Below are 24,007 nucleotides of genomic sequence, written 5' to 3'. Positions count from 1 at the left end.
ATCTCAACTACAAAAAGCTATTGTTCAAGCAAAGCACAGCCAATTTCCAAGACTTCTGCTTACCTCTCTCTAGCTGTAAAAGAGGATTGGGAAACACATCTCACAGTCACTATAAAATCAGCATTTACAGTATCTGTAAAGACCTGTAAAGTAAGTTTTGCTCCAGCCCTAACAAGGAAACAAAATAATCCCGTTAATTTCATTTTCTGTGGTTTATGAAAGCTGCAACAGCCGAACAGCAGGGATCCACACTCCTAGGGCAACCAGCATACAAGAACAATGGAGAAGAAAAGGAACCATCACCCTCTGCTATCCAAAAGGCCAGAAGATTAAAGAAGCTTCAAATGTAACATAAGAATGGTAGTCAAACATGAATAGAATGTATAGCCTTGAGCCTTGAAACAGGGTTCAGACTTTAAAAGATTTTCTGTTAAAAACTGGGATTAAGAAGTGGATTTCTTCATGGAACTGCTGCCCATTTTCGTATCTTTCAAATCTGCTTTATTTTGCAGGCTTCCTAGTCCTCTTAGGGCTTTTCCCTGCCCAGTGGTAAGCCTTAATTCACAATTGTTTCTGTTCTAGCACTTTTATAACCATGTGAAATAGCAAAACAAGTACTAACCCACCTAACCTATGGCTAATTTGGCATGTTCTAGCTCTAGACCACTTGGCAAGTTGGACTGGTTCTTGCTTAAAAATAAGAATAACCTTAAAATAATTAATACAAGACCTAAAAGACAAACAACATTGCACAACATGGAATGTGATATTACAGACAAATTAAAAACTTTAATATTGCTCAAAGGCAAAAAAAAAAAGGAGGGGGGAATACATTGTGTGCTATCTGAATAATGTTGAGACACCTTTGTCAAATCTGCAGGGATGTCACATCATCACATTTCATCACCTCATCCTGACTTTCTCACAAACAAACACAAAAAAGGGCTGAAAAGTTGGCTAAAGTAAAGACAAATAACTACTACATCAAAGGTATTTCTGCACAATTACTCATCTTGAAGGGCACATCGATTTTATCTCCAGGTAACATTCAGAAAGATCTTCTGTCCTTACAAGAAAAGTACCTATTTTTTAAGAGATGTACTTAAAACCAGGCCAACACCAGCTTGCCAGGCTCCTGATCTTTACACTTAAAAAGAAACCCATATGGAAAAAAAAATCAAGGAAGTCTATTTCTGCATAAAGAAAACAACCACTAACAGAAACAGAATTACCTGACACTTGGTGCTACCTCAGACTTATCTGGCACATCAGTCCTGTTTTACTAGTTAAACCCACTGATAGCCACAGGGCTGGACACCTAATTTTTAAAAGTTTGATGACTGTGTGCTTTTTTTTTTCTCTCTTTTTTGAAGAAATGCTGCTGAACAGATTAAGAAGTAATGCATTTACAAGGTTTATTGGAAAACCGTTTTAGCAAAGGGGCATGCACAATAAATGATTATATACAGTGGATCTAGCACTTCACTATACATTTACTACCATGAAGATATTTACAAGATGTTTTGAGCTCCATTTTTAAAAGGTCCATTTTGACTTAACAAGGCAGCAGATACAGTTTTCAAAGTTCCAGAAAGCTTTTCATTTGAGTGAGAAGGCAAAAAAACTGACTGTCAAAGCCAGGTCAATTTCAAATGAAAATATCTTCAAATTTGTTAACTGAGACTTTCTGACTTGAGTTGAAAACACAAAATTCCTTTACTGCATTCAAAGACACCGCAGTGCAAGAAATCTGTTTAAATTTAAAAAAAAAATCACCTTCATTTCTATAGCCCCACAGCCCACAATCAACCTGAAACCAAAAGGTCCCACAAGTCATAACACAAAGCAGCAAGTGACAGGGAATTAAACTATTCAGCCACACAGGATTATACCAACATTAAAAAAACCCCTCACATTAATGTACCCATCCACATGAAACAACAGAAGTGATTCTTCCTGTGTGCAAAATGAAAATGTAATATGTTTTTCTTTTAAAAAGGAGATACATTTGTATTTTGATCAAGATTACAGCACACCCTCCCTGCACTCACTATGCGTTTTCTGTAAGGTCATATTTAAAAGAGGGACTGCTTGAAAAACCACATTTGACAGTCATCTGTCAGGAAAAAAGATCACCCTAACATTTCCAAAATCCTAACTTGCCCTAAACATTTTTTATGAATGAACAAGAGTGCACCTTTCAGAATTTCACACCATGAAAAGAAGAAATCTCTGACAGTTTAAAACAAATTAGGTTAAAAATAAACTAAATTAATAATTAAGTTGACTTTGTCGTTTCAAGCAGCTTTTGTTTAGGGTTGGAAATATCAGAAGGCACCAAAAGCAAAGCTACCTCATGCTTCCCATGATGAAAAATGTGCCTGCCACAATTGTATTTGCTGTGTTTGCTGTGACTCAGCACTATGGAAGATACGTGTGCAAACCCACAAAATAACAGTAAGTCAAAATTCTACTGATTTCATCCTAGCTTTGGACATCAGCAATGAAAGAGTCACACAGCACTGAGGTATCAGCCACATCAAGCCAAAACCCACAGGCACTTGAAAGCTTAGTTACACTCATTCTGCCTCCCTCATCCCATTTACACCCAATACCCCTCCTACCAAAAGCTCCTGAATCCAACTAACAGCACATTCACAGAAACAGGTTTTTTTTTTAATCTTTTCTGATAACTTATCAGTACCAAAAAAAAGGTAGAATAAGAATACTTAGGCAGTGGAAGAAAGGATCATGTGGAAGCTCTACAAAGAATCCCTGTGTCTTTTAAGAGGCAATCTCACCCTACTTCAGACAAAAACGACTAAAACTTAATCACAACATTATTATTGGACTTTACTTATACTTACAGTTTGTGATCCACTAATAGACAGTTTGTTTGTTAAAATGACATTTTCACAATTCAACAGGTGAATTTGCTTTCAAGTGTTACCTTAGCACTAAATTTGGTAGGCTTACAAAGCCTTGTTTGGAGCCATGTTCAGGATGTTTAGCCACAGGGTATTTATTTTATGGCTTTAGAAGCAGCACATTACTTACATATAATCTCAACTTAATATAAAATAAAGATCTGTGTGTGTCAAACCAGTTGGTATCTCACAGAACATATGAATCCTCCTGCTGAGCCTGACAAGCACTCTGAACTACCAACAAAAACAGAAAAACATAGAAAAAAAATACTCTGGAACACAAGAAAGCTGTCAGCAGCAGGTGGCTGGTTAAATCTTAAGTCACAGTCTGAAAACCCAAAGTCCATAACTCTCCACACACATCCAGGAACAGACGTATTTCTTTCAGTTCCAATGAGTTTTAGCATCTGTCTCCTTATGACACAAAGCAATAATTATGTTTCAAGAAAGTGTTCACATTATTCCAAACCAAATTTCTTCTGTCACTGAACTCCATTTATTCCTGTCTAATATGACCAGAGCAGCAGAAGTGACCCTGTGATGTGCAGTCTACCACAACTTTCTAACACTTTCTCATACCTTCCTGCTATTAACATCCTTTTTAAATCAATTCTGGTGAAAGGAAATTTACTGTCACCTGCCTTAGACTACCTCTACTTTTCATCTTCAAAATGAATTATTAAGTCTGCACAATGTTTAATGCAATTCAAGACATTCAGGAGGTGGCATAACATCATTTCCAGTCCTACTGATCTACAGATTTTATAGTCAGTAGAGGTTTTGAGAGTGTTTAGCTTAAAATTACCTCTTCTGTTTTTCCAGAGCCCCTTTACTGTGTCAACAATAATTTAAAAGTACTGCTATTTCTACAGGCCTTGCATTCTACTGCTGGCATTTTCTGTCTTGAAAACTTCACATTTATTCTTGTAAATAACATCAAGCAGTTTAATCCACTTACTTGCTTAACAAACTTTAAAAACTGTAACAGACAAGGGTTCTTTTTCCTTCAGAGCAGAAAAAATTGACTTGCTATCATAATGCTGTCTCTATTCTCTGTAATTTACATCAGTATTTCTTTATTAGTATTATTATATTATTTAAACAAGTACATCCATTATGCTTTCGCTCCTTAGTATTAAGCTGAATAATTTTTCTATCAATTCAGCTTCCACTTGTTCTCTGAAAAAGAGGTGGTCTGGCCTTTCTAACTTGTTTGTCCATTACATCACTCCAGAACCTCCTGTGCAGATTTTCAGCCACTCAGAATATTTCATCAAGTGTGTAATTCCTTTAATGTCTTATTTTTCTTGACTTACTCACAGCCTATTAGGCTCGCTCACTATTCCCTTTGGACTTCAGAAGTATTTGCTGCTGCCCTTCTAATTCTCTTATGTTTCAAAATAACATTAAAGCCCCTAGCCCTAAATCACATCACTCTTTTTTTTTTTTATGTGCTATATGCTATTTTGGAAAAATTTGATTTCAGTTTTTCAGGGAGGCACTAGTACACATCCATTACCCTCTTGCCATAAAAGTTACATTTTGCAACTTAAGAACTTGTTTAGTTGCCTTTAAAATTACACTTTTATTTTGTGTACCTAAAGATAGAAATTAGGCCCCCTCAAGAACTTGTGGAACACTTCAGAAGAAAAAATTCACAACCCCGTGGAGGGACAAATAGAAAGATTTTTAAAGCAAGCCTGGAGAAACAGGAATGTAAAAGAAAATGTACCATTCTGTTAATGTTAGCTTATTCAACAGAAGGGGAGGAAATAAAAAAAAAAAAAAAAAAAAAGAAAGAAAAGAGCACTGTATAGAAACACCAAAGCTGAAATAAGACTATCAAATAGCTGGCTTAAATAAACATTTACACTTAGAAGTTTCTATAAAGAACCTTTCAGAAACTGCCACAACTGACTGTAGGACTTTTTAGTTCTCGTGATGATTTGGGCCAGTGCTGCTGCCATGGGCTATTGCTGCCTTTCCCTTTCCAAATGGACTAAACTGGGACTTCTCCAGGAGCCAGCACTCAGATGAATATAGAGGACCTCATGAGCATGCCAGCTCTGAAGTCATCAACACAGAGAACACAACACTGGAAAAAATCAGCACATGGCACACTGACAGCAAGAGGTGAACACCCTGGTACAATGTCAGAGAGAGAGAGACAGGATGTAACAAAGACTCTGCTTTGAAGTTGGGGGTCAGTGGGGGGATGCCAAGCCCCCAAAACAGTCACATCTCTCAGAAGTGAAGCATCACTGAATCTGTTTGAAAGACTGTGACAAGATAATCCACACTGAGAAAAACCTCTGCCTCATGTGTCATCTTGAGTTACCGTGCCCCAAGCTACGATTCATTTCCCGTGTGCCTATGGGTATGTCTAAAGGGTAATTAAAAGGTGCAACCACAGTTCAAGTAGAAACTTCAAAACTTGTGTTGAATGAGTTAGTTCACATGTCAATGCAGGTGGAAACACTGAAAGAACACAATGAAGTTACAATAAAAACAAGGCCAAATACACAAAAGATCAGCTTGATAAAACCTATTAATTTACAAAGTGCTTCATCAACTATTCTACTCTAACTACTAACTGCCAGAGGTATATATACAAAATATCTTTACATAAAGAGCTTCTGAGGATAAAGTTGCAATCCCATTTCTTTAGAGCTCATTGACATATCCCAACTTTACAAAGTCTTTCATTAACATCAAGCAGTCAGAGCAGAAAATACGCAAGCAAACAAAAAAAACCCAGAGGAACAGCAGCTTGAATAAAGGATAAAGGGACCATTAAACACCACCATTCAGCACCATTTGGGAATTCTGCAGAAACAGCAGCCCGGTATTTTCACAGCTCATGACGTATCTTTTCAGCCCGGAGTTTCATTTTCGTGAAACGCCCTCAAGAGGCAAAGCTTAAAATCATTGCATGGACCGCGCTACGGGCAACAAGACTGAGAGAGTATGAATGGGACGGGTTCCTGTTGCATATAAAGTCTCTGCAACAGGACAGCTGGGAACGGCCACCCAGCGCTAACCTGTCATCGTATACAGGCAAAGACATAACGTTGTAAGTGAGATAATGCGAGGCTATGGGGTGATATTTGCAGGGAGATGGCAGAGCTTTTTTAAATCAACTAACACCGCAAGGGAGAAAAAAAAAAAAAAAAAAAAAAAAGCTTGGAAGATCCAGGAGAAAGTTTTCCTTCCCCTCCACGGAATCAATCCGGTTGGAAAAGACCTCTCAGAACACCGAGTCCAACTGTGACCCAACATCACCATGTCAAACAGACCACGGCACCGAGTGCCACGTCCAGTCTTTCCTCAAGCACCTCTAGGGACGGTGACTCCACCATCTCCTTGGGCAGCCCACTCCAATGCTTAACCACGCTTCTCGTGAATAAATTCCTCCTGATGTCCAAGCTAAACCTCCCCTGGCTCAGCTTAAGACGATGTCCTCTCGTTCAGCTGTCGCCCTGCTTCTGCTCGCACCCCGTCCCGCCGTGGGAGCAGCAGCACCGGGCCATGCCGTCCCCGCGGCACGGAGTTGCCCGACTCCGCGCACCCAACCACGGCGACTTCCAAAGCCGGCGCGCGGCCCCGCCACCGGCACAAGCCAAGAGAGTCCCTCCAGCCACGAGGAGCCTCTCCCCGGGCAGAGCAGGACCGGCCCAGAGCAGTGTCTTCCCAGTTCCCCCGCGAGGTGCGGGTCCCAGTCCCGGTCCCGATCCCGGCCCACGCGCGCGCCGCTCCCGCCGCGCCGGCCCCGCCCCGCGCGCGGCCCCCGTGCGCCTGTTGCGCGCGCGCGCGCGCACGGGCCGGGGGTTCGCGAGAGGGCTCCCGCCGCGCGCGGCACCCCCGGCCCGGGCCTCCCCTTCCCCCCCCCCCCCCCACAACCCGAGCCGCCGGCAGCCGATCCCCGCCCGGTCCCTCCTCCCGCGGGGACGCGGCCCCGCGCACCGCCCGGCTGCCGTCACGCTCGCTCCGCCGGGGCCGAGGTAACGGGGCTCCCCCCCGCCCCCGTACCTGCTGCCGGCCCGGCGCGGCACCGCGCTGTCTCCTCTCGGGCCCGAGGCGCGCGAGCGCCGCTCCCTCCCTGCCTCCCTCCTTCCCTCCCTGCCTGCCCGGCGCTGGCTGGCGGCGGCACTGCGCACGCGCGCGGCGCGCCGCGGTGCCCTCTGGGAGGGAGAGCCCTTCCGGCGAGACCGGCCGGCGGCGGCGGCGCCCTCCTCAGGACGGCGCGGCCCCGAAGGAAAGACTACGGCTCCCGGCAAGCAGCGCGCGGGCGCGCCTCTCCCGCACGGGGCACGCCGGGAGTTGTAGTGCGACGGGCGGCGGCGCCGCTCTTGGGAGGGTTTGGGGCGCGGGGAGGAGTTGCCGCGTCCCTTTCCCGCCTGAGGGGCGGCGGCGGCCGGCTGGTGGGGTCGCGTGCCGGGACACGGAAGCGGGGGTGGCGATGGCGCAGCAGCCGCCGATGTCACGGCGGTGTTAGGCCCCAACGCGCTGCCCGCCAGCGCCGCCGCCAGGGAGCTCCGTGCCGGGAAGTGCTGAAAGGGGCAGGGATGCTCCCGGGGCTGTTACGGGCCAGGATAACGCAGCGGGCTGATGTTTCCACTTCAATTAATGCAGGTCCCCTAGCGGTGGCCTCGGTGTCACCGCAGACCGCGTCACTGCGGCTGCGGCAAGCAGCGGAGCCATTTCGCTGTGCCACGGGCGATGCCGCGGCCGCCAGGGACACAGCGGCGGCCGCGGGCCGGAGAGGCTGCTGGTCAGCCACGGCGTATGATGCGACAGACACGTACATTAGATTGTGTGGCACAAGCGGGCCCGCACACCCACAGAGGAGCACAGGGCGATGATGGCAGGAGGGGGAGCCCAAGCAGCACCCGCCAGGCTGCTTCCAGGCCCGTCCCAGGAGCCATCAGCCCAATAAAGGCACATTTCCAGGGGCACAGGGGCACAATGGCAGGTGGGGACCCAAATTAAGGACTCAGAGAAAGGAGCACCCTGTCCAGTGCCGTCCCAGGGGAGCCTCAGCCCCAGAACACCTTTAGGATTGGGGGTGTAGCTGTCTTCAGGGGTGTGGGACACAGGATGAGATGCAGGGGAAGAGCATTTGGGGATTGCACGGGACTCATTAGGGAGCGATTAGGGCAGGAGCCAGGGATGACCTAGGTCACACAGAGAAACAAACATAGCATACAGGAATAAAAAGGGCCAGTCCTGTGTAAATGGTTTGTGATGATTTGTCCATGTCCTGCACCTGATCAGCGCAGCCTGTCAGGTCTTCTCATTAAACTCCTTTTGCACTTTGCCCTGCGTGAGGAGCTCGTGGTCAGAGCACCACAGGGAGCTGGCTGCTGGGGGCTGGAGAGGTTGGGATTGAGGGGCAGCTCCTGGGCCCTGCCTGAGGCCAGCTGCTGGAAGGAGACACACTGTACACATCTGTAAATACACAGATGGAACAGATGGACACAGACGCTCACTAGTGCACCTCTGTCCTGCTCAGCTGGAGCAGAGTGTGGGATGAGGCTGCCAGCGCTCTGTGGGAGTGCTATGTGTGGATGGATGTGTAAATCTGTGTCCATGTGTATTTGCTTAATTGGTGCATATGAGAATTTGTGCGTCTGGCTATTGCTTGGACATGGGCATGGGGCTGCAGCAGCCTTACCTCTCTCAGGCTACCAGATCTCAGACAATTTTGCCACATCAATAGATACATATACTTGTGTACATACACATATTGGTATATTTCACAGGGCTTCCTATAGAACAGCATTTCTGCCCATTGAATAAGATAGATTAAAGCAGACAGGCAACAGCTTTCTCCCAAAGCATTTGCACCAAAAAAAAAAAAAAAAAAAAACAAACAAACAAAAAAAAAAAACAGTTCTACTTTTCTTTCAGGGATTTCACATTTCTTGCACCCTACATAAGCACATCTGTAATGCAGCAGGAGGTCCGGTTACAGTATTGGTTGGCATTCCTGATATACCTTGAATCAAATTAGCACAGTTATGGGTGGCAGCAGAGACCTTCAGGTTCTCCTGGTTTTGATGAAAGTCTGGTTTCAGGTGCAACTGAGCTAATACAATGCAGGTACAAGGATGAATTCCTGTTTCCAGTGTCTCTGCTCTTCTGCTCCCTTCTCCCCACCAAGTACATCTTTTCAGGCATGGTGAACTATGTTCATTCAGCATGTCTTGTGATAACCTGCCTTAACAGCCACCACAGATGACACCTTTTTGGATCACAGTTATCACCTGCAGGCAAGGATTTGCAAAACCTGGGGCCTTGTGTGGGGTGAGGCTGTGAGGCAGCCTACCAGAGAGAGAGAGAGAGAGGCAGGTCCAGGCTGTCTGGGTCTGTGTGATCACAGAGTAAGGCATGGAAACAGCAAAAAGTACCACCAGAGTTCCAGCTGTCTGAAAGCAGAGATATCTGAGATCAGGCTGACATCAGGTGCTGGTAAAATTAAGACAGAAGGTAGCTTCATTCCTGACAACTTCTGAAGCCCTGAGTGTTTTTGAAATCTGAGTTAATTCAGCTGGAGGGAATTTTCTCTTAAACCAATACACAATTTTGAGCAGAATTTTTCTTCATGCAAAAGCAAGGCATACCCTCAGCATGTTTTTAAACACAGCCTGAAAAGATGACAACAACATTGAAGGCTGACAAATGACTCTGAGCTGGGAGAGGAAGAGTGGAAGTGGACAGAGTAAACAGATCAGCCATCACGCTGTGATTGGGTTAAATTCGAGTTTAGGCAAAATACCCCTGGCTCTTGTTTTCCCCAGCGCAATGGGATGCCAGAAAATGGTATCATGATAATACAGCCCTTTCTAAAAAAGGCCACGGAGCCAGACTGCTGACCATATTTAGCTCTACTAAGTTGCAATTGGCACCAGCAAGCCTTGGTTGTCACCCACTGACATTTTGTTCAGTCCTAAAAATGAAAACAGTTGCCTGCAATGTTTCAAGCCATGAGAGTCACTGGGGACTCACAGATAGGGAAAGAGAAAGATAAGGCAAAGTATCAAGTTCATCATCATTTAGGATCTCAAGGCCACCACAGCCAAAAGGGTTGTTCTGTGTTTCTGTGGTGGTGAGAGGTGGCAGCAAACAGCAGCAGGGTCACAATGGATATCTGCAGCCAGATGGGGTGAGCACCCACCAGGGAGAAGCAGGTCCTGTCCCATCTGAACCCCTGAACCTCACTGGCATGGACGACCTCTCCATACTCACCATCAATATGAAGTGCTCACCATGGAAGTCACCGTGAAATGCCGTAATGGGTCCGTGCCTGCAGAAAAACATGACTGCTCTCCTTTGCTCCTTTGCTTCCCCAGGTTTGGCTGAGGAAGGGTGGTGCTGGAAGCTGTACCCTCAGGCTTACTCTTGGTGGCTGGTGGGACCTTTTCACTGTGCAGTGGAGGGATTGAAGCTTGGGAGTCTCCTGGGGGTCCCCAGGAGGAAGGCAGGCACCTTTGCCCAGCTGCTCAAGTCTGGGCCATTCCCACTGTCCTCTCCTTATGTCCACCCTGCCCAGACAGATCAGAAAACCACCATTGCTGTCTGTGCCAGCTGCTGTGTCCAGTGACAATGGGAACTGGGTGACAATTCCAACTGCAGAAACCACAAACTGGTGTGGGCACCAAGGGGAGTTAAGTTGTAAAGGGCAAACCTCCATAAGAGAGCAGCAGGGAGCTGATACAGTGCTGGGAAGGGGTTCGATCTTTTCCTGTCAAGCAGGGGGCACGGAGTACTATCGGTTCTGCCTCTCCACTTGTCTGTGAAGTATCACTCCAGGAGTGACAGAGTTAACAAATACAGTGGAAGAGACAGCTCTGTAAGCTGAGCTACATGGTCACATGCACAGGTTTTATTTTTAACATCCCAAAACTACTTCATGTTTCTGCCTGGGCTTGCTCTGTGTCCTTCTATTCTCTTCTCTTTCTTTGCGTGCAGTTCTCCCCCACCCACCTCACTTCAGCCCAGCTGAGCGCAACCAGGAGAGAAGTGTTTGGTACGAGCACAGGGACTCTATGATCAAGGTAAGGCTTTGTAAATAGAGTTGGAGGTTTTATTGGACAAACCTTGATGCAATGTAATGGTTACTGTAGCAAGCTATGAAAATCAAGACATCTTCAAAACAGCCTTAGTAATTAAGATGAAATAGAATAATCATGAGATGTCTTAAATGACACTCTAAAACAGAGGCAGCTGGTAACTGTGAGCACTTCTGTGACATACTACTCTAAAAAAAACCCCTCCATAATATATTCAGTGAATTAGCTGTAGTTTGCAGCACTGTTTGCAGGATTAAAAAAAAAAAAAAAAACCAAAGGTGCTGGTTGTAAGATGGGAGCTTCAGCAGCAGATCAGATGATAAATCAAAAATTCCATTTCTGTTATTTTCAGGAAACTCAGAGAAGACAAGGAGATACAGTAAGGGTCAGAGGAAAGGCAAGAGCAATCTCATGGCAAAAGTGCTTATACTTAAAATGAGTTTTGTAGATTGAGACTGCAAACTTTATGTTGGCAAGCTAGACTGAATGAATGATGAAGTAAGAATTACAAGAGTTAAAGGTATTACTGTACCATTTAGTCTTGTGACTGCTTAGCAATTTTTATTCATCAATCTCTTTTATTTTTATTTTATGACTTAGATCTTAACCAGTAGCTCTGAGATTCTTTACACTGGGCACCTTTCAGAAAAGTATGTTAATGAGATTGTTACCAGAGCATAAAATAGAACCTGAGCCCAAAGAGAAAAAAAAAAAACATGGTTTGGACCATTACCCTCCCTCAAACTGCAACGAAACTGGACCCATTCTTTTAAAGCACTTGTTGAACTCAAACCAAGACCAAACCCATTTCCTAGTTACCAATGCAAAGTGAAAGTTTGCTTGACTGTGTCTACCAAGGACAGCACAGGGACCCCTGACATGTCTGAGGAGCAGCAGAGCAGCTCCATGTCACAGCCTGCTGATTTGCCTGTCTCCCACAGGACTCCCCAACATGCCCAACACATGATGCTGATGCTGAGCTATCCTGCACTATGCCACCAGCCCAGGGACCATTTCAGCACCTGGAATTTTTGGGTGGGTTTCTCTCAGATGAGCTATGGCTACATTGCACCAGGTGGGGAAGAGCAAGAAACATTGCTGATCCAGGTCTTTTAGTGGGGAGTGCAGTGCAGGGTTCCCACCAGCAGTTCCCTGTGTTACCTGTGCCTCACTGCTCTGAAGCCTCCCTGCTCCTCCTGTAACAGCTTTAGTGCATCTCACCAGACAGAAATTGCACAAGCAAATTTTGGTGCCACTTTACTGCCTGTGTGCAGCACAGATTTTCCAGGCAAGGGAGAGGCCTGATAGTGCAACAGCTTCTCTTGATCTCCATGGTTCTGCATGTCAGGTGTAGGGAGCTGATGTGCTGTTCGGAGAACCTGAGCAACAGGCATGCTCTGGAAGAAAGGCAAGGATCATGGATTGAAGTCCTTGCCCAACTGATGAACTATACAGTGGATTTTTTTTTTCAGTACAAAGCAATTCCAACCTGTTCAGTAACTCTGTAATAGTGGTTATTGCCATGAAACACCACAGCCTCATCCAGATGATCTCCAGGTAGGAAATACAGGCAGTAGCTCCCTATTTGTCACAGCTCCATCCTTCCATTGTTGGGCTTATCCAACAAGTCAGCTGTTTCACAGAAAATCTTACTCCTCTTCATGTCTTATGCTAAGGATTTGAAGTTCACCAGGATTGCCTTGGAATCAAAGGGCCCCTGTAAAATCCATGTGAACTTGTTCAAGGTCACTTCAAAAGTAGGTCTTGTTCATGCTCACTATCAGTGTTATTGAGGAAGATTTCATCTACACCTTTAATTCTCCCTTTCCACCTGCTCTGAGCCATACCATACTCATTGCCTGCCTCATCTAAAACTTGGCTGGGAACTTGTATGTACAAGGTCAGTCTGAATGGCAAATGCAGAGCAGGAGTGCCATGAAGGACAGTGACCCACTGTGCTGAGTGCCAAGGGGGTCACTCAAGCTGTAGGTGACCCTGTTGTGGGTGTTGAGGTGTGGAGTTGGACTTATTTAGAGGTCCCCATGATTCCAGGTGGTGGCATTTTTGGATTTGCTTTTTATTTTGTGTCTAAGGAGAGGACTTAAGAAAACTTGGGCTCCTGGGATTCATCTACAAATGCAGTACAGTATGGTTTCCAATGGCATAGTGATTTTGTCCTCACCTCTAAGAAATAAAAATATCTATTTAGCAAAAGGAGACCCAAGCTTGATTTCTTGACAAGGTTGTTAAGCAAGTAGTGATTGAGGAAGAGCAGTGCGTGAAGGGAAAAGAAAATAACTAGTTAAAGAAGACTTACTTGGTGTCCTAGAAAATGTGACTCTACAGCTGGCTCTGCCAAAGTTTTTGTGCAAGAGACATGCAACTGCAAGTTTCATAAAACATAAAACAAAAAACTGAGTATCTCTATGCTTGGCATTTTTGCTTAGCATTTATATATTTGTATAAAATTCTGTATTTAATTCTATATATTTTCATCTTTCTAAACTTTAATTCTACATCTGCCAAATAGAAGCAATTGTATTTTTCAACCCCAAGTGCCCCTCTAGTATTGCAAAGATAATTTATTTTGAACACGATCAGATCTAAGATAGTAAATGTACTGACATGAAAATTCTTATATTGTACGAAAATTGATAACTATTCCCCTCAAGATTTCAGTATGATAAAGATGAGATAAACACTATATATTAGGTAATAAGGCTTAAAAGAAATAGAGAACATTGCCTGTCTGCCCTATACACTTCACCAAAATTATTCACATTCCTTCTGTTGTAACATTATATATAACTTCAGCATTCTTGGCTCCAGCATTTGGATGTGAACTTTCATGAGATTTTTTTAGGAGCTTGTTATCATGTTGTAAAATTTAGAAAGATTGTTTTATGTTCATTTGCAATTTCATCTCAGAGGCACACTTTAGGGTCATTATCTGAGTTTCTGGTGGCCCTTTTTGACGTTTCTTCAAACTGGGAGGTATCCCTTGATTCTGTGCAAAGAGCTCAGGTACAATGTATGACCTTAGTATGTCAAATGGTCAGTCACATGCCAAATGAGAAAATACTTGTATTATTTTGGCTCATTTACTGCAAATTAATTAAATATATGTCTCCTGAAAATAAATTTTAATTGGTTTATAAACTGTAACTTATTACCATTGAACAGGCCCACTCCAGACAGAGACATAGCTGCAGTTAAAATAGCAGCTGTATATTTTTAAACCTTACTTGATTTGCTGTCATGATAGTCTAAAAATATTTACCAAAGTGGACGACTGTGGACTGTAATGTGCATTCTTTCCTTACACAGTAGCTTGAACATCATTGAAGTAATAATTTTATGGTTTGTTTGTTTTTTTTCTTTCCTAACCCAGACCTTGAGAAATTTTGCAAGTTGCATGGAATCAAGAAGTGTACAAGTTTAGAGAAATGTTTTGTCACCTGACTTATCTGTGTGCCACCTACCTCTGGATGTTATCCAGAGGTAGGTGACATACTGAGGCAAAATTTGTAAACTTTCTGCTGAGCATTTTGAGTTTGCAGTTTGTGTACTTCAATAATACCATCAACTAAACCACAGCCAACTAAATTATCAATTAAAATAGAGCTCCTGATTACTGGCATGTCAGAATAGAAGAAGCATTCAAACCCTGATAAATATCAGAAATAAACTCTCTGTCCCTTCTTCCTGTCCTCTATGTTCACAGATTTGACAATGAGAAGAGAGGAATAGATATCTTTTGTCTAAAAAGAACAGCATATACAAGTTAGAGATGAGATAAACGAACCTAAAAATTGCCTGAATAACAAGGAAGACTGATTCTGCATCTGAGTGCTGTGATATGGTCACTTTTCATAAACAAAGCATGTATTTTCTTTCTCTACACATGATTTGGACAGGGTTTATTTCAGCATACAACAATGTGAAAGCAGGCTTCTCTCCAGAAACTTTGCCATCAGTCCTTTCTTTGTTTTGGAGAACAATAAGGCCTATGCCTCTAATGTAGGGGGGGTTTTATCAACTATTTCTCCCCAAGAGTTACTTTTGCAGTGGAAAGTATTGTTCACACAGTTGTGTTTTTATTGCAGTGTAATGTACCCAGCCTTCCTCTGACCTTATGCAAGTCATGGCTGGGACTATTTTTAGAGATTATATTTGCAGCAAAATGCTACAAGAATGAGAGCAGCAAGGATGCCACCAGTGTGAAATAAATCCATCAGTATATCCTGCTTCTCTGAGCTTCATAAAAGTAGATGTAACTAAACAGCCTAAAGCAGGACAGGTGCCACCCCAAACCACATGTATTTAAGGGCTTGGTGTGGCTGAGGCTACCCTGGCCAGCACCCTGGTGTCACCTCTGTGCAGAAGCCAGTGTTTCCTAAGGCAAGGAAGTGATGTTATAATGGGAAGACACAACGTTTTACTTTCTGCATTGCTGTCTTGAGCTCTTTCCCTGCAAAGGTGATGGTACCTTATACTTGAGAGTGCAAGTTTTTCTCTGAGTAAAGGGACCACAAAAGTTGTGTGGTCCTTTACTCTGCAGGGCCAGGAGGGAATGGGGTTGATTCATTAGGAGGGTAAGCAGGTATTGATCAGCACTGGAAATTGCAAAAGATGGTACAAAGTTGTGTTGAGCAATTAGCGCACATCAAATTTTCAAATATGAGAGTTGGTATTTCGTGCAGAGACACGCAAGCATTGTCTTTCCCAGACATTTTTCCTTCTCTCGTGTTGTTCATGACTTCCACTGCCAGGGTGTAAAAGTGTGAAAGACACAAAGTCAAGAGAACATCTTCAAGAAAGAGAGAGGAAGTTCTTCACATAGAATCTCTTCCCCCAAGCCTGAGCCCACTTCCTCTGCAGCACACCTCTCCCCAGGGCTAGGTCACTTAACCCTGGGTTTGCAAAAGAAAGCACATCTCGGTAAATGCTACTTTTCTTTAACTTGTTTTCTTTAACCCTAAGAAAAAGAATACAAAATCTAAATTATTTTGCTACCAATACCTATCTTTTCTCAGGGCCAAGTGAGAGTCTATTGGGCCTGTGGTAGTTCTTACTGCAAGAAATGTTGGGGGGGAAGATTGGTCAAAATTTTTTTCCTATTTTCACATTAAAAAGAAAAGCAACCTGGGGGCTGTTTGAAAACAAAACTGAGTTCCTCCTTATCATTAGCTTTTTTCTTTCAACAAAGATTCACAGTGATTCCAGAACCAGGCTGGAATGCAGCTCCTATAGTAAGGAGCAAGAAGTCAAAAGCTGGGAGGTTTCTACTTGCAGCAGGCCTTCTGTGGGCCAAGTTACTGATACCAGTTGAAGGTATCTGGGGAATTAGCTTCAAGTCATGACTGAGCAGCCTCTAGTTCTGTAAACCAACAATTGGAGTGTAAGGGTAAATCAGGAAAGCAGAGTAAAGAAGGCCAAGGAAACTAGCTCTTACCCAGGCTGTTTTCCACACTGGAATTATCCTGAAGATAATCCTCACTCTTGACCTTGGTGGTATAGAGCAAAGGGAGGTTCATTGTGCAACATTCACGTCTTTGTAGGGAGACGAGAAGAGGCCTAGGCCAAATGTAGAGAGGAAAAAGGAATGTCATTTTTCCTACTCAGTGTTGAGGAAGTGGGATGCTCCTTCACAGTGCCCCTAGCAGTCTTGATTAGAGCAGCCTGGTGAAATACTGGGGCAGAAAACAGCTCATACCCTGGCTGCCTGAGCTAAGGAGTAAAGACCTTGTCTCTATCTGTGCTGGTACCAGGCCATGCTGTTCCGTGGGGATCAGAGGTGATACGTGACTGTATGGAGCTGGCAGTCACTTTCTCACAGCCTCATTCCCACCAGAAGAGCATGTTAACACCTCATGTGTGGAAACCAGCCATGGGCGTGGAGGGTCTGTGGCCATCCTCATTCCTGCGGAAAATAACTCTTGTCTTCTTGTCTTTGCCACGCACAGCACCGGGCCCAGAAAGCTCCCCCTGGGCAACACAGGCACTGTGAGCGATGTTTCAGCCGGCACTGCTGTGCACCCATTGAGGTCTCCGTGTCCTGCATGGTGATCAGCTGCCACCTCCACTGCGGGGCCACCTTCCACATGTGCAAGGAGGAGGAGCACAAATTGCTCTGCCCTTTGGAGCAGGTGTCCTGCCTCAACTCAGCCTATGGCTGCCCTTTCTCCATGGCCCGCTTTAAGCTGGGGAAGCACCTCCAGGTCTGTCCAGCCAGTGTTGTCTGCTGCTCCATGGAGTGGAACCGCTGGCCAAATGTGGATTCAGACACAACGCTGCACAAGAATATTATGAAAGAGACCTTGAATGAAGAATGTCTGGACACAGCTTTGGCACTCAGAGACCAGAAGATACTTTTCAGGGCTTTGAAAATAGCTGAATTATTTCCAGAGTGGAGGAAAAAGGATGAACTGGAAGAACTAATGGATCAAGCCATGGGTGGGGAAGCAGGTGCTGTGGGAGGAGCTGCCTGTGGTTCCCAAGAGGGCAATGACCAGCTCAGCCAACGTGAGCGCGAAGATTTGGCAAAGGACAAAGAAGGAATGGATCTGGGGAGTTATAAAACATGGGAGAACATTTTCAGCAAAGAGCTTCTGGCTTGCCAGGTAACAGGCTCAGCAACCAGCACAGGACAAAAGACAGAGGAGGCTTCCAAGAAAACAGCATCAGCCTCTCGTGCTGCCAGCTCCACAGAGAAGGCAAAGGAAGGACCTGATGGTGCAGAAGAGGGAAAGGGCCAAAAGTCTGAACAAGTAACACCGAGTAGAGAACTGAATGGACTGGCTCCCTGGCAAGAAGGGGTCCTGGAGAGGCTGAAGAAGGAAGTCGGTGTAGCGGATTACAACATGTATCTGGTACATCATGGGGGAATGCTCATCCGCTTTGGCCAGATGGCTGCTTGTACTCCCAGAGAAAAGGACTTTGTCTATGGGAACTTGGAAGCCCAGGAGGTGAAGACTGTCTACACCTTCAAAGTGCCAGTTAGTTACTGTGGCAAAAGAGCACGACTAGGAGATGCACTAGGCCACAAGATGCCAACTTCAGATAAGTCAGTGGATACCTCAGAACTGGGAATAAACATAGAAGAACTACCTAAGACAAATATAGTTGAAGCCACACTGCTATGTGCTCTGGAAAAAGAGCTGAAAGGCCATGAGATCTCTGAAGCAAGAGGTATCGATGGACTCTTTGTGGATTTTGCAACACAGACATACAGCTTTCCTTTGGAGCCCTTCTCCTCCAGCGCAGTTCTAGCAGATATTCTGGATGAAAACAGCACACCAGAACTGCACATGGAGCTCTACACTGAATGTGTAACCAGAAGACACAACAAAAGCAGTTCAGCTTTCACATTCACTTGCAGTCATTTCTTTAGGAGGGATGAGTTCCCATTCCACTTCAAAAATGTGCACGCTGATATCCAGTCATGCCTGGACGGATGGTTCCAGCATCGCTGCCCACTGGCCTACTTGGGATGTCCTTTTGTCCAAAATCACTTCCGCCCCGAGGGACTTAAGGCCAAGGTTATTTACAGCAAGCCTCTCAAGACGTTTGCTATTAAGCCAGAGGTGGACACCCTTCTTGCTGAACCGGGCAAGTGCAATTCCTTAGTGGATAGTAGAGGGAGAAACAGGGACTTGCTGAGCAGCCTCCCAGTGGAAGTGCTCAAGTACATTGCAGGATTCCTGGACAGCTTCAGTTTATCTCAGCTATCACAAGTGTCAGTGCTCATGAGGGACATCTGTGCCACTCTTCTTCAAGAGAGGGGAATGGTCCTGCTGGTCTGGGAGAAAAAAAGATATTCCCATGGTGGTACTTCTTGGAGAGCTCGCAAAAAGGCAAGTGACTGTGACACTGGGAAAAAGAGTCATGTGTTTTCTTCAGATAAAATATGAGAATGACAAGAAAAGCTGCATATGTGCATGCAGATGTGGGGAAGGTCCATGAGGTTGTGAATTTGCACAGGGTATTTTTGTCAGGGGCCAGGGCTGTTGAGTGCAGTACATCCAAAAAAAGGATGAAGGTGTAACTAGACATTTTCTGAAAGTCCCCACCCAAGCTCATCTTGGGTAATCCATTTGCATGTGCACCATTTCTAGGCACTGAGAACTAAGAATTCCTGATATTTAAGTATTACCATCCCCATTAAAAACAGCAGGTGATAACTAAAGCAGCAAAACCAGCAAGTACAAGGTACATAACAATACAGACCCCACTTTCTCTTGCTATGCCAGCCCTGCACCATCAGATGTTCATTGCAGTGTCCAGAGTGAGTAATGTACACCCATTGTAAGCATAGAGAGCTATTTAAAATCCTAATTTCCTCTCCCCGATTCCTGTCCCCTCTCTTGCATTAGATCTGGCAGTTCAGCAGCCTGTTCTCCAGAGTTCACAACTGGCAGCGCAGCGACGTCCCAAGCATGTCAGAGCACCTGAGGAATTGTCCCTTCTACCAGGCAGAGCACAGGACAGACCCCGTGCTGCTGACGGGCATGAGCGAATCTCGGGAGCAGACTCGAAAGACTTTGGTCTCTACTTTCAAGCACAGAGTCTGAACAACTTGTTTCCCCTCTGACATGCTCCCTTCAGGCCTCAGAGATGAAGATTTGGGGATTCAGGTGTAAAGATTGTTGCTTCCAACTCTCTTTTGGACGTACAAAATTGGCTTCTCCCCAGCTGCGTTTGAAACCTCTGCAACTTTTTTCCCCGCATTAAATTGTTAAAGCTTCAACCACTGCTTACTAACATCATGTGCTTTCTGTTTTCTGTTCCTGGTTTAATACAGCATCCTGAAGAAAGCAACGAGGATCTTATTTGAAAACAGCATTTTTACATCCTTGAAGGTAGGCTGCTGCTCCTGTACCATGTGCCTGAGAGAAGCAAGAGCAGTTAATGTACTTAGCTCAAATAGATCTGAAACACCTTCGTTTTTTCTGGAAAGCCAAGTTCTTGGAGCACAAGTAGATGCCATCCTGCCTGGCAGACCTAGGGACTGCTAACCTGCTCTGAGATGTGGGCAAAAGAAAAGGGCACCCCAAAATTACATTAATTAATTAGAACTCCAGTGAGAACTTGGGAATTCACTGCGCAGCCACAGACCATCATTTAGAAGCCTGACTAAGGCCAGCACACCTAGTTGAGTGCAAGCCTAAAGCTGAGTTCATGGGAGCATTCAAACCAAACCAATGAAAACAAACTTGCTCTTTGTTAGAAGTAATCAAGTAGATAACAATTTTAGAGACTCAATTGACTTTTTATATTTTAAGGTAACAACTTTCCGTGTTTTATCTGAAAATTCATTAAAGCAATTAAAGAACATTAAAAGTCATTTTTAGAATGCCTTACCAACTCAGTTTTGCAGTTGTAAATTGCAAATTCTAATTATAAGCAACTCAAAACAGGATGTCAAAGAAATAATATTCTTTTCCATAAAGAAAGTAATTCAGTAACCCATTCAGTATGGATAATGTTTACTTCAGTTGAATGGTCTGGAGCATAGAATCTTTTTTACAGGGCAGAAAATTTATTAGAATTTGGCTTATCTTTTAATAAATACACTAACTTATACCAGAATGGGCTTGCTGAGGCAACAGGTGAGAGAAAACAGGCATGTTACCAGCAGTGTCTGTCTCATAACATGAAACCCTTTCAGTGGTGCTCGTCAGAAATGCCATGGATGTGGTAGTGGGTAAGATTCCTCTGAAACGGCCATAAATTTATTTGTCAGCTTAGGACAGTTTCCAGCCACTGCACAGCCATAGGGTGCTGACTCACCCCCTTTCTTTTTTAAGCTCATAGCCAGAAGTGTGAGCTCAGGACTGAGGTCTGGCTTTCATCTCTCTGTCTCGGGCAGGAGAACCTTGCTGGGAGCTGGGATGTTTGCTGGCCTGGACCACTGCTCTTCTCACCTGGGCTGGCCAGGTGCAAACTGGCTCGGGCAGAGGGATATGTGCAACACTTGCCATCCTTGACCTCGGTGCAGATCTGGGATGAGGTGGCCATGCCAGAAGGAGCCCTCTCTTACCCAGAGAGGTTGCTGATGAACCTGAGCTGAGTGCTTGACAATCAAAGGCATGAATTGTGTGGTGACCCAAACCACCCTGAGTGCAGCTCAGCCTTGTCTACACTTGCAGCTTAAGTGGTCCCTGTGAGATTTTTAACCATAAGAGGATGGTTTTCATCTCCAGACACACACCCTCAGGAGCACACAGTCTGAGCTGTGAGGACAGTGGAATGGTCCCAGAAACAGGAAAAGCAGCACTTTTTTCTTTTTCTTTTTCTTTTTCTTTTTCTTTTTCTTTTTCTTTTTCTTTTTCTTTTTCTTTTTCTTTTTCTTTTTCTTTTTCTTTTTTTTTATGTTACTCTATTTTCTGCTCCTAGAGATCCTTTCTGGGAAGTCTCATAGTACTTTAGACATGAAAATAAACTTCTCTGCACAGGTATCCTGCAGAAAACACAAGTAGCATCCCAGGTTTATGGAGAGGAAACGGAAGGAAATGAACACAGGGAACCTAAGCTGGGCGAGGAGCAGTTAGAACCAGACACTCTGATCCTTCATCCTGAGGCTTAAGGCCACTGCACAAAAACAAACGGTCTATTCTTTAAAGCTGCTTACAAAAACTCACCTATCCTCAAAATATTCCATGTAACATGAGTTGCCCAATATTATCTCCTTGGTTTACCCAGCAAAGTTGACAGATGTGAAAACATACAGCCAGAATTCCTAGACTTCCTAGGTCTCTAGGAATTCCTAAGAGACCTAGCATTCCTAAGTCTCTACATCAGGGCCTCATTCTTCACTTATCATGTATCTGATTTTGAGATATGCTGAGCACCCAACTGTAGCTGCAGACCATCTGCAAATGCATGTCCAAAAATTGGGTGCCAGAATCTATGCTGGGTGCTTGAAAATGGAGCCACTCACTCTTATGCATAATTTGGGGATGGTAGGAAAAAAAGTTGCTTAAATAATAGGGTCTCAAAGTAAGTCAGTGTTCAAGGCTGGCAGGAGACCAAGAAAAATTTCAGCCTGTGAACCATCTCTCACATGATCAGCCACTTTAGCTGCTGTAAAGTGCTGTGGTTGCCCTGAAATTTTGGCCTATGTTAGGTGTGAATTTGGCTCATTTTACCTTTAGTGCCAGTGTCACCAGTACCGCTGCTATTCTGCTCCTGGCTGCCTTCTGTCAATTCCAGAGGATTTTGTTCTTGCCACTCCCTGCTCCTGGAGACGGCACGGCACGACTTCAGTTCCAGCCTTCTTAAAATGGATCCTGCTTCTTCCCTCCACAGGGGGTGCCTGAGTCAGACCTCAGGGGGATGCAATCTTTGGAAATGCGATGGTTGATGGTGCAGGTCAGAGTTAGGAATATTGCAACCTCTACCTTGTGGGATCAGCCAGGGTGTGCATAGAACATCCAGGAGACTGGGTCATTTCCCTTCTGGTATTCCTACAGGGCTGGAGAGACACAGAGTGCTCATTCATAGAGAGACATATTTGCTCATGTAGCTCATATAGGTGTCTTTCTGAAAAACTGTAAATTGGATTAAGTAACCTTCAGCACATCCAGTGAAAGCTGAGAATCCACAGCCAAAATCTTCAGATTAGTCTAGTCAACCTGATCTGGGAGAGGCAAAGCTGTACAGGGAAGGGGAGTTCACCCTTGCATTTCTGCATACCCACCTGGCTAATGTCAGCAGGGAGCTGCTTCTTGCTTCATCCCAGCCTTACCAAGGGTGGAGAGCTGCGGGTTGGTGTCAGATGCAGTTTTATTAATCCAAGGGTCATGCCAAGCCAGCTCAGTGTTGATGGTCCTGCCATTAGCAGAGTCAGCAGAAGATTTAGGAGCTGGAAGGAGATGAATTTTCCTGCACTGTGTGTCTTGGTGAGCACACTGCTGGCGTACTTAAAAGGTAAGAGGCTTCGACTTGGGTTCAGCAAGCTCTTAGCTCCTGGTTTGAGTTTGTAATTTGGCCAAGAAAACTTTCGTTAAATCTCAGCTTGAGTAATTTCATTAGAAGAAACTGAGCATGTGGTGTTTTTCAAAATAGTCTATTGTTTTGGCAGGGTCTGAACTGGAAAAGGGGATCCAATTCCAGCAGAGCATTCAGGTTGCTCTCAGTCCAGCCCCCACACTCTGGATCTTCATGACTTTGATCTTGTTTGTGTTGTCCACAAGTCCTGTGAAGTGCAAGAGCAATACTCCACACACTCCAGGCTGACATGTCTTGCAGTGTTTCCTCTCACTGGAAAAGTGGAAATGAAATGAAGGAATCGTGGAAATCAGAAAGGTCAGAGCAGGGCAAAAAAACTCATGACAAGAGAAGACAAGAAAGAGAAAAGGTTTGGACAGAGACCTGCCTCTTTGTAGGTGGTGTGAAGAGAGGCAAGAGGAGACAGGTGAAAGGGCACAGGAATGAAAGGAGTTGGGATGTGCTGCCAAAACCAGAGGTTTTCTGGATAAAAGTATTTCCTTTACAAAGACTCTGGAAATTCCCAACTGGTGCTATACAGTAACATGGGGCAGATGATAATTTTTAAGGGGTGAAAGGGCAAGTGACCCACTGACATGTATCCTAAGTCTGGGTTGAAGGAAGGAATTTTTTGATGGACCTCCAATTCCCAAAACTGACAGAGCACAGATAAGGTGAAGTTTATCTGAACAGTGCCTGTTATTTTGTGAAACTCTGTAACTCCTTGTTGCATTCTTAGGAATAAAAAATATTATGGTATGAAAAAATCCATTCAAATTCAGGTCTTAGCTTGTTTTCTTGACTTCATCACATAAATGTATGTTTTGCCTTCAAATCGGGGGTGGCAATTCCTGTGCTCTCATATTCGTTATGCTCCTGTCCTCTGCTCTGCTCTTCACTATCATTTTCCTGGTTGAAGACTTTTATTTATATATGTTTTATATTTATTTAATTTTAACTAATATTTTTAGGTTTGACCTCATCTTCTTTGCACAGCCACTTTCTCCTTTCAGCTTC

At 44.5% G+C, this 24,007-nt stretch overlaps 2 protein-coding genes across 6 annotated transcripts in view; one reads left to right on the top strand and one right to left on the bottom strand.

Moving 5' to 3' along the window:
* Positions 1 to 7,112, bottom strand: part of KPNA1 (karyopherin subunit alpha 1) — a 57,641-nt gene extending 50,529 nt beyond the window's left edge. Inside the window, exon 1 of the mRNA XM_068181865.1 lies at positions 6,957 to 7,112. The gene's annotated coding sequence lies outside the window, so the exon portion shown is untranslated. The remainder of the gene's footprint in view (positions 1 to 6,956) is intronic.
* FBXO40 (F-box protein 40) lies at positions 6,819 to 23,767 on the top strand. 5 transcript variants are annotated; one of them, XM_068181863.1, is made up of 5 exons: positions 10,155 to 10,279; positions 10,899 to 10,984; positions 16,966 to 18,855; positions 19,375 to 19,860; positions 23,085 to 23,767. In XM_068181863.1, exons 1-4 carry the CDS (start codon positions 10,222 to 10,224, stop codon positions 19,570 to 19,572), a joined length of 2,232 nt encoding a protein of 743 aa, XP_068037964.1. In that variant the 5' UTR covers positions 10,155 to 10,221; the 3' UTR covers positions 19,573 to 19,860; positions 23,085 to 23,767. The 5 variants fall into 5 exon arrangements, with proteins under 5 accessions (XP_068037961.1, XP_068037963.1, XP_068037962.1 ...); XM_068181860.1 differs by lacking the exons at positions 10,155 to 10,279; positions 19,375 to 19,860; positions 23,085 to 23,767 and adding exons at positions 6,819 to 6,928; positions 10,683 to 10,809 and having other exon boundaries at positions 16,966 to 19,339; XM_068181862.1 differs by lacking the exons at positions 10,155 to 10,279; positions 19,375 to 19,860; positions 23,085 to 23,767 and adding exons at positions 6,820 to 6,928; positions 10,683 to 10,779 and having other exon boundaries at positions 16,966 to 19,338.
* The last annotated feature ends 240 nt before the right edge of the window (positions 23,768 to 24,007 follow it).

The sequence above is a fragment of the Anomalospiza imberbis genome, chromosome 2, assembly GCF_031753505.1.
Source record: "Anomalospiza imberbis isolate Cuckoo-Finch-1a 21T00152 chromosome 2, ASM3175350v1, whole genome shotgun sequence".
Taxonomy (NCBI): Eukaryota; Metazoa; Chordata; class Aves; order Passeriformes; family Viduidae; genus Anomalospiza; species Anomalospiza imberbis.
This window is presented reverse-complemented; position numbering and strand designations above follow the sequence as displayed.

Bases quoted from the DNA above. Each gene is read 5' to 3' on its own strand.
- FBXO40 (XM_068181863.1), top strand. From the start codon at position 10,222: ATGGGTCCGTGCCTGCAGAAAAACATGACTGCTCTCCTTTGCTCCTTT. The intron at 10,280-10,898 runs GTTTGGCTGAGG...CTTTGCGTGCAG, and splicing joins TTGCTCCTTTGCTTCCCCAG to TTCTCCCCCACCCACCTCAC. The intron at 18,856-19,374 runs GCAAGTGACTGT...CTCTTGCATTAG, and splicing joins CTTGGAGAGCTCGCAAAAAG to ATCTGGCAGTTCAGCAGCCT.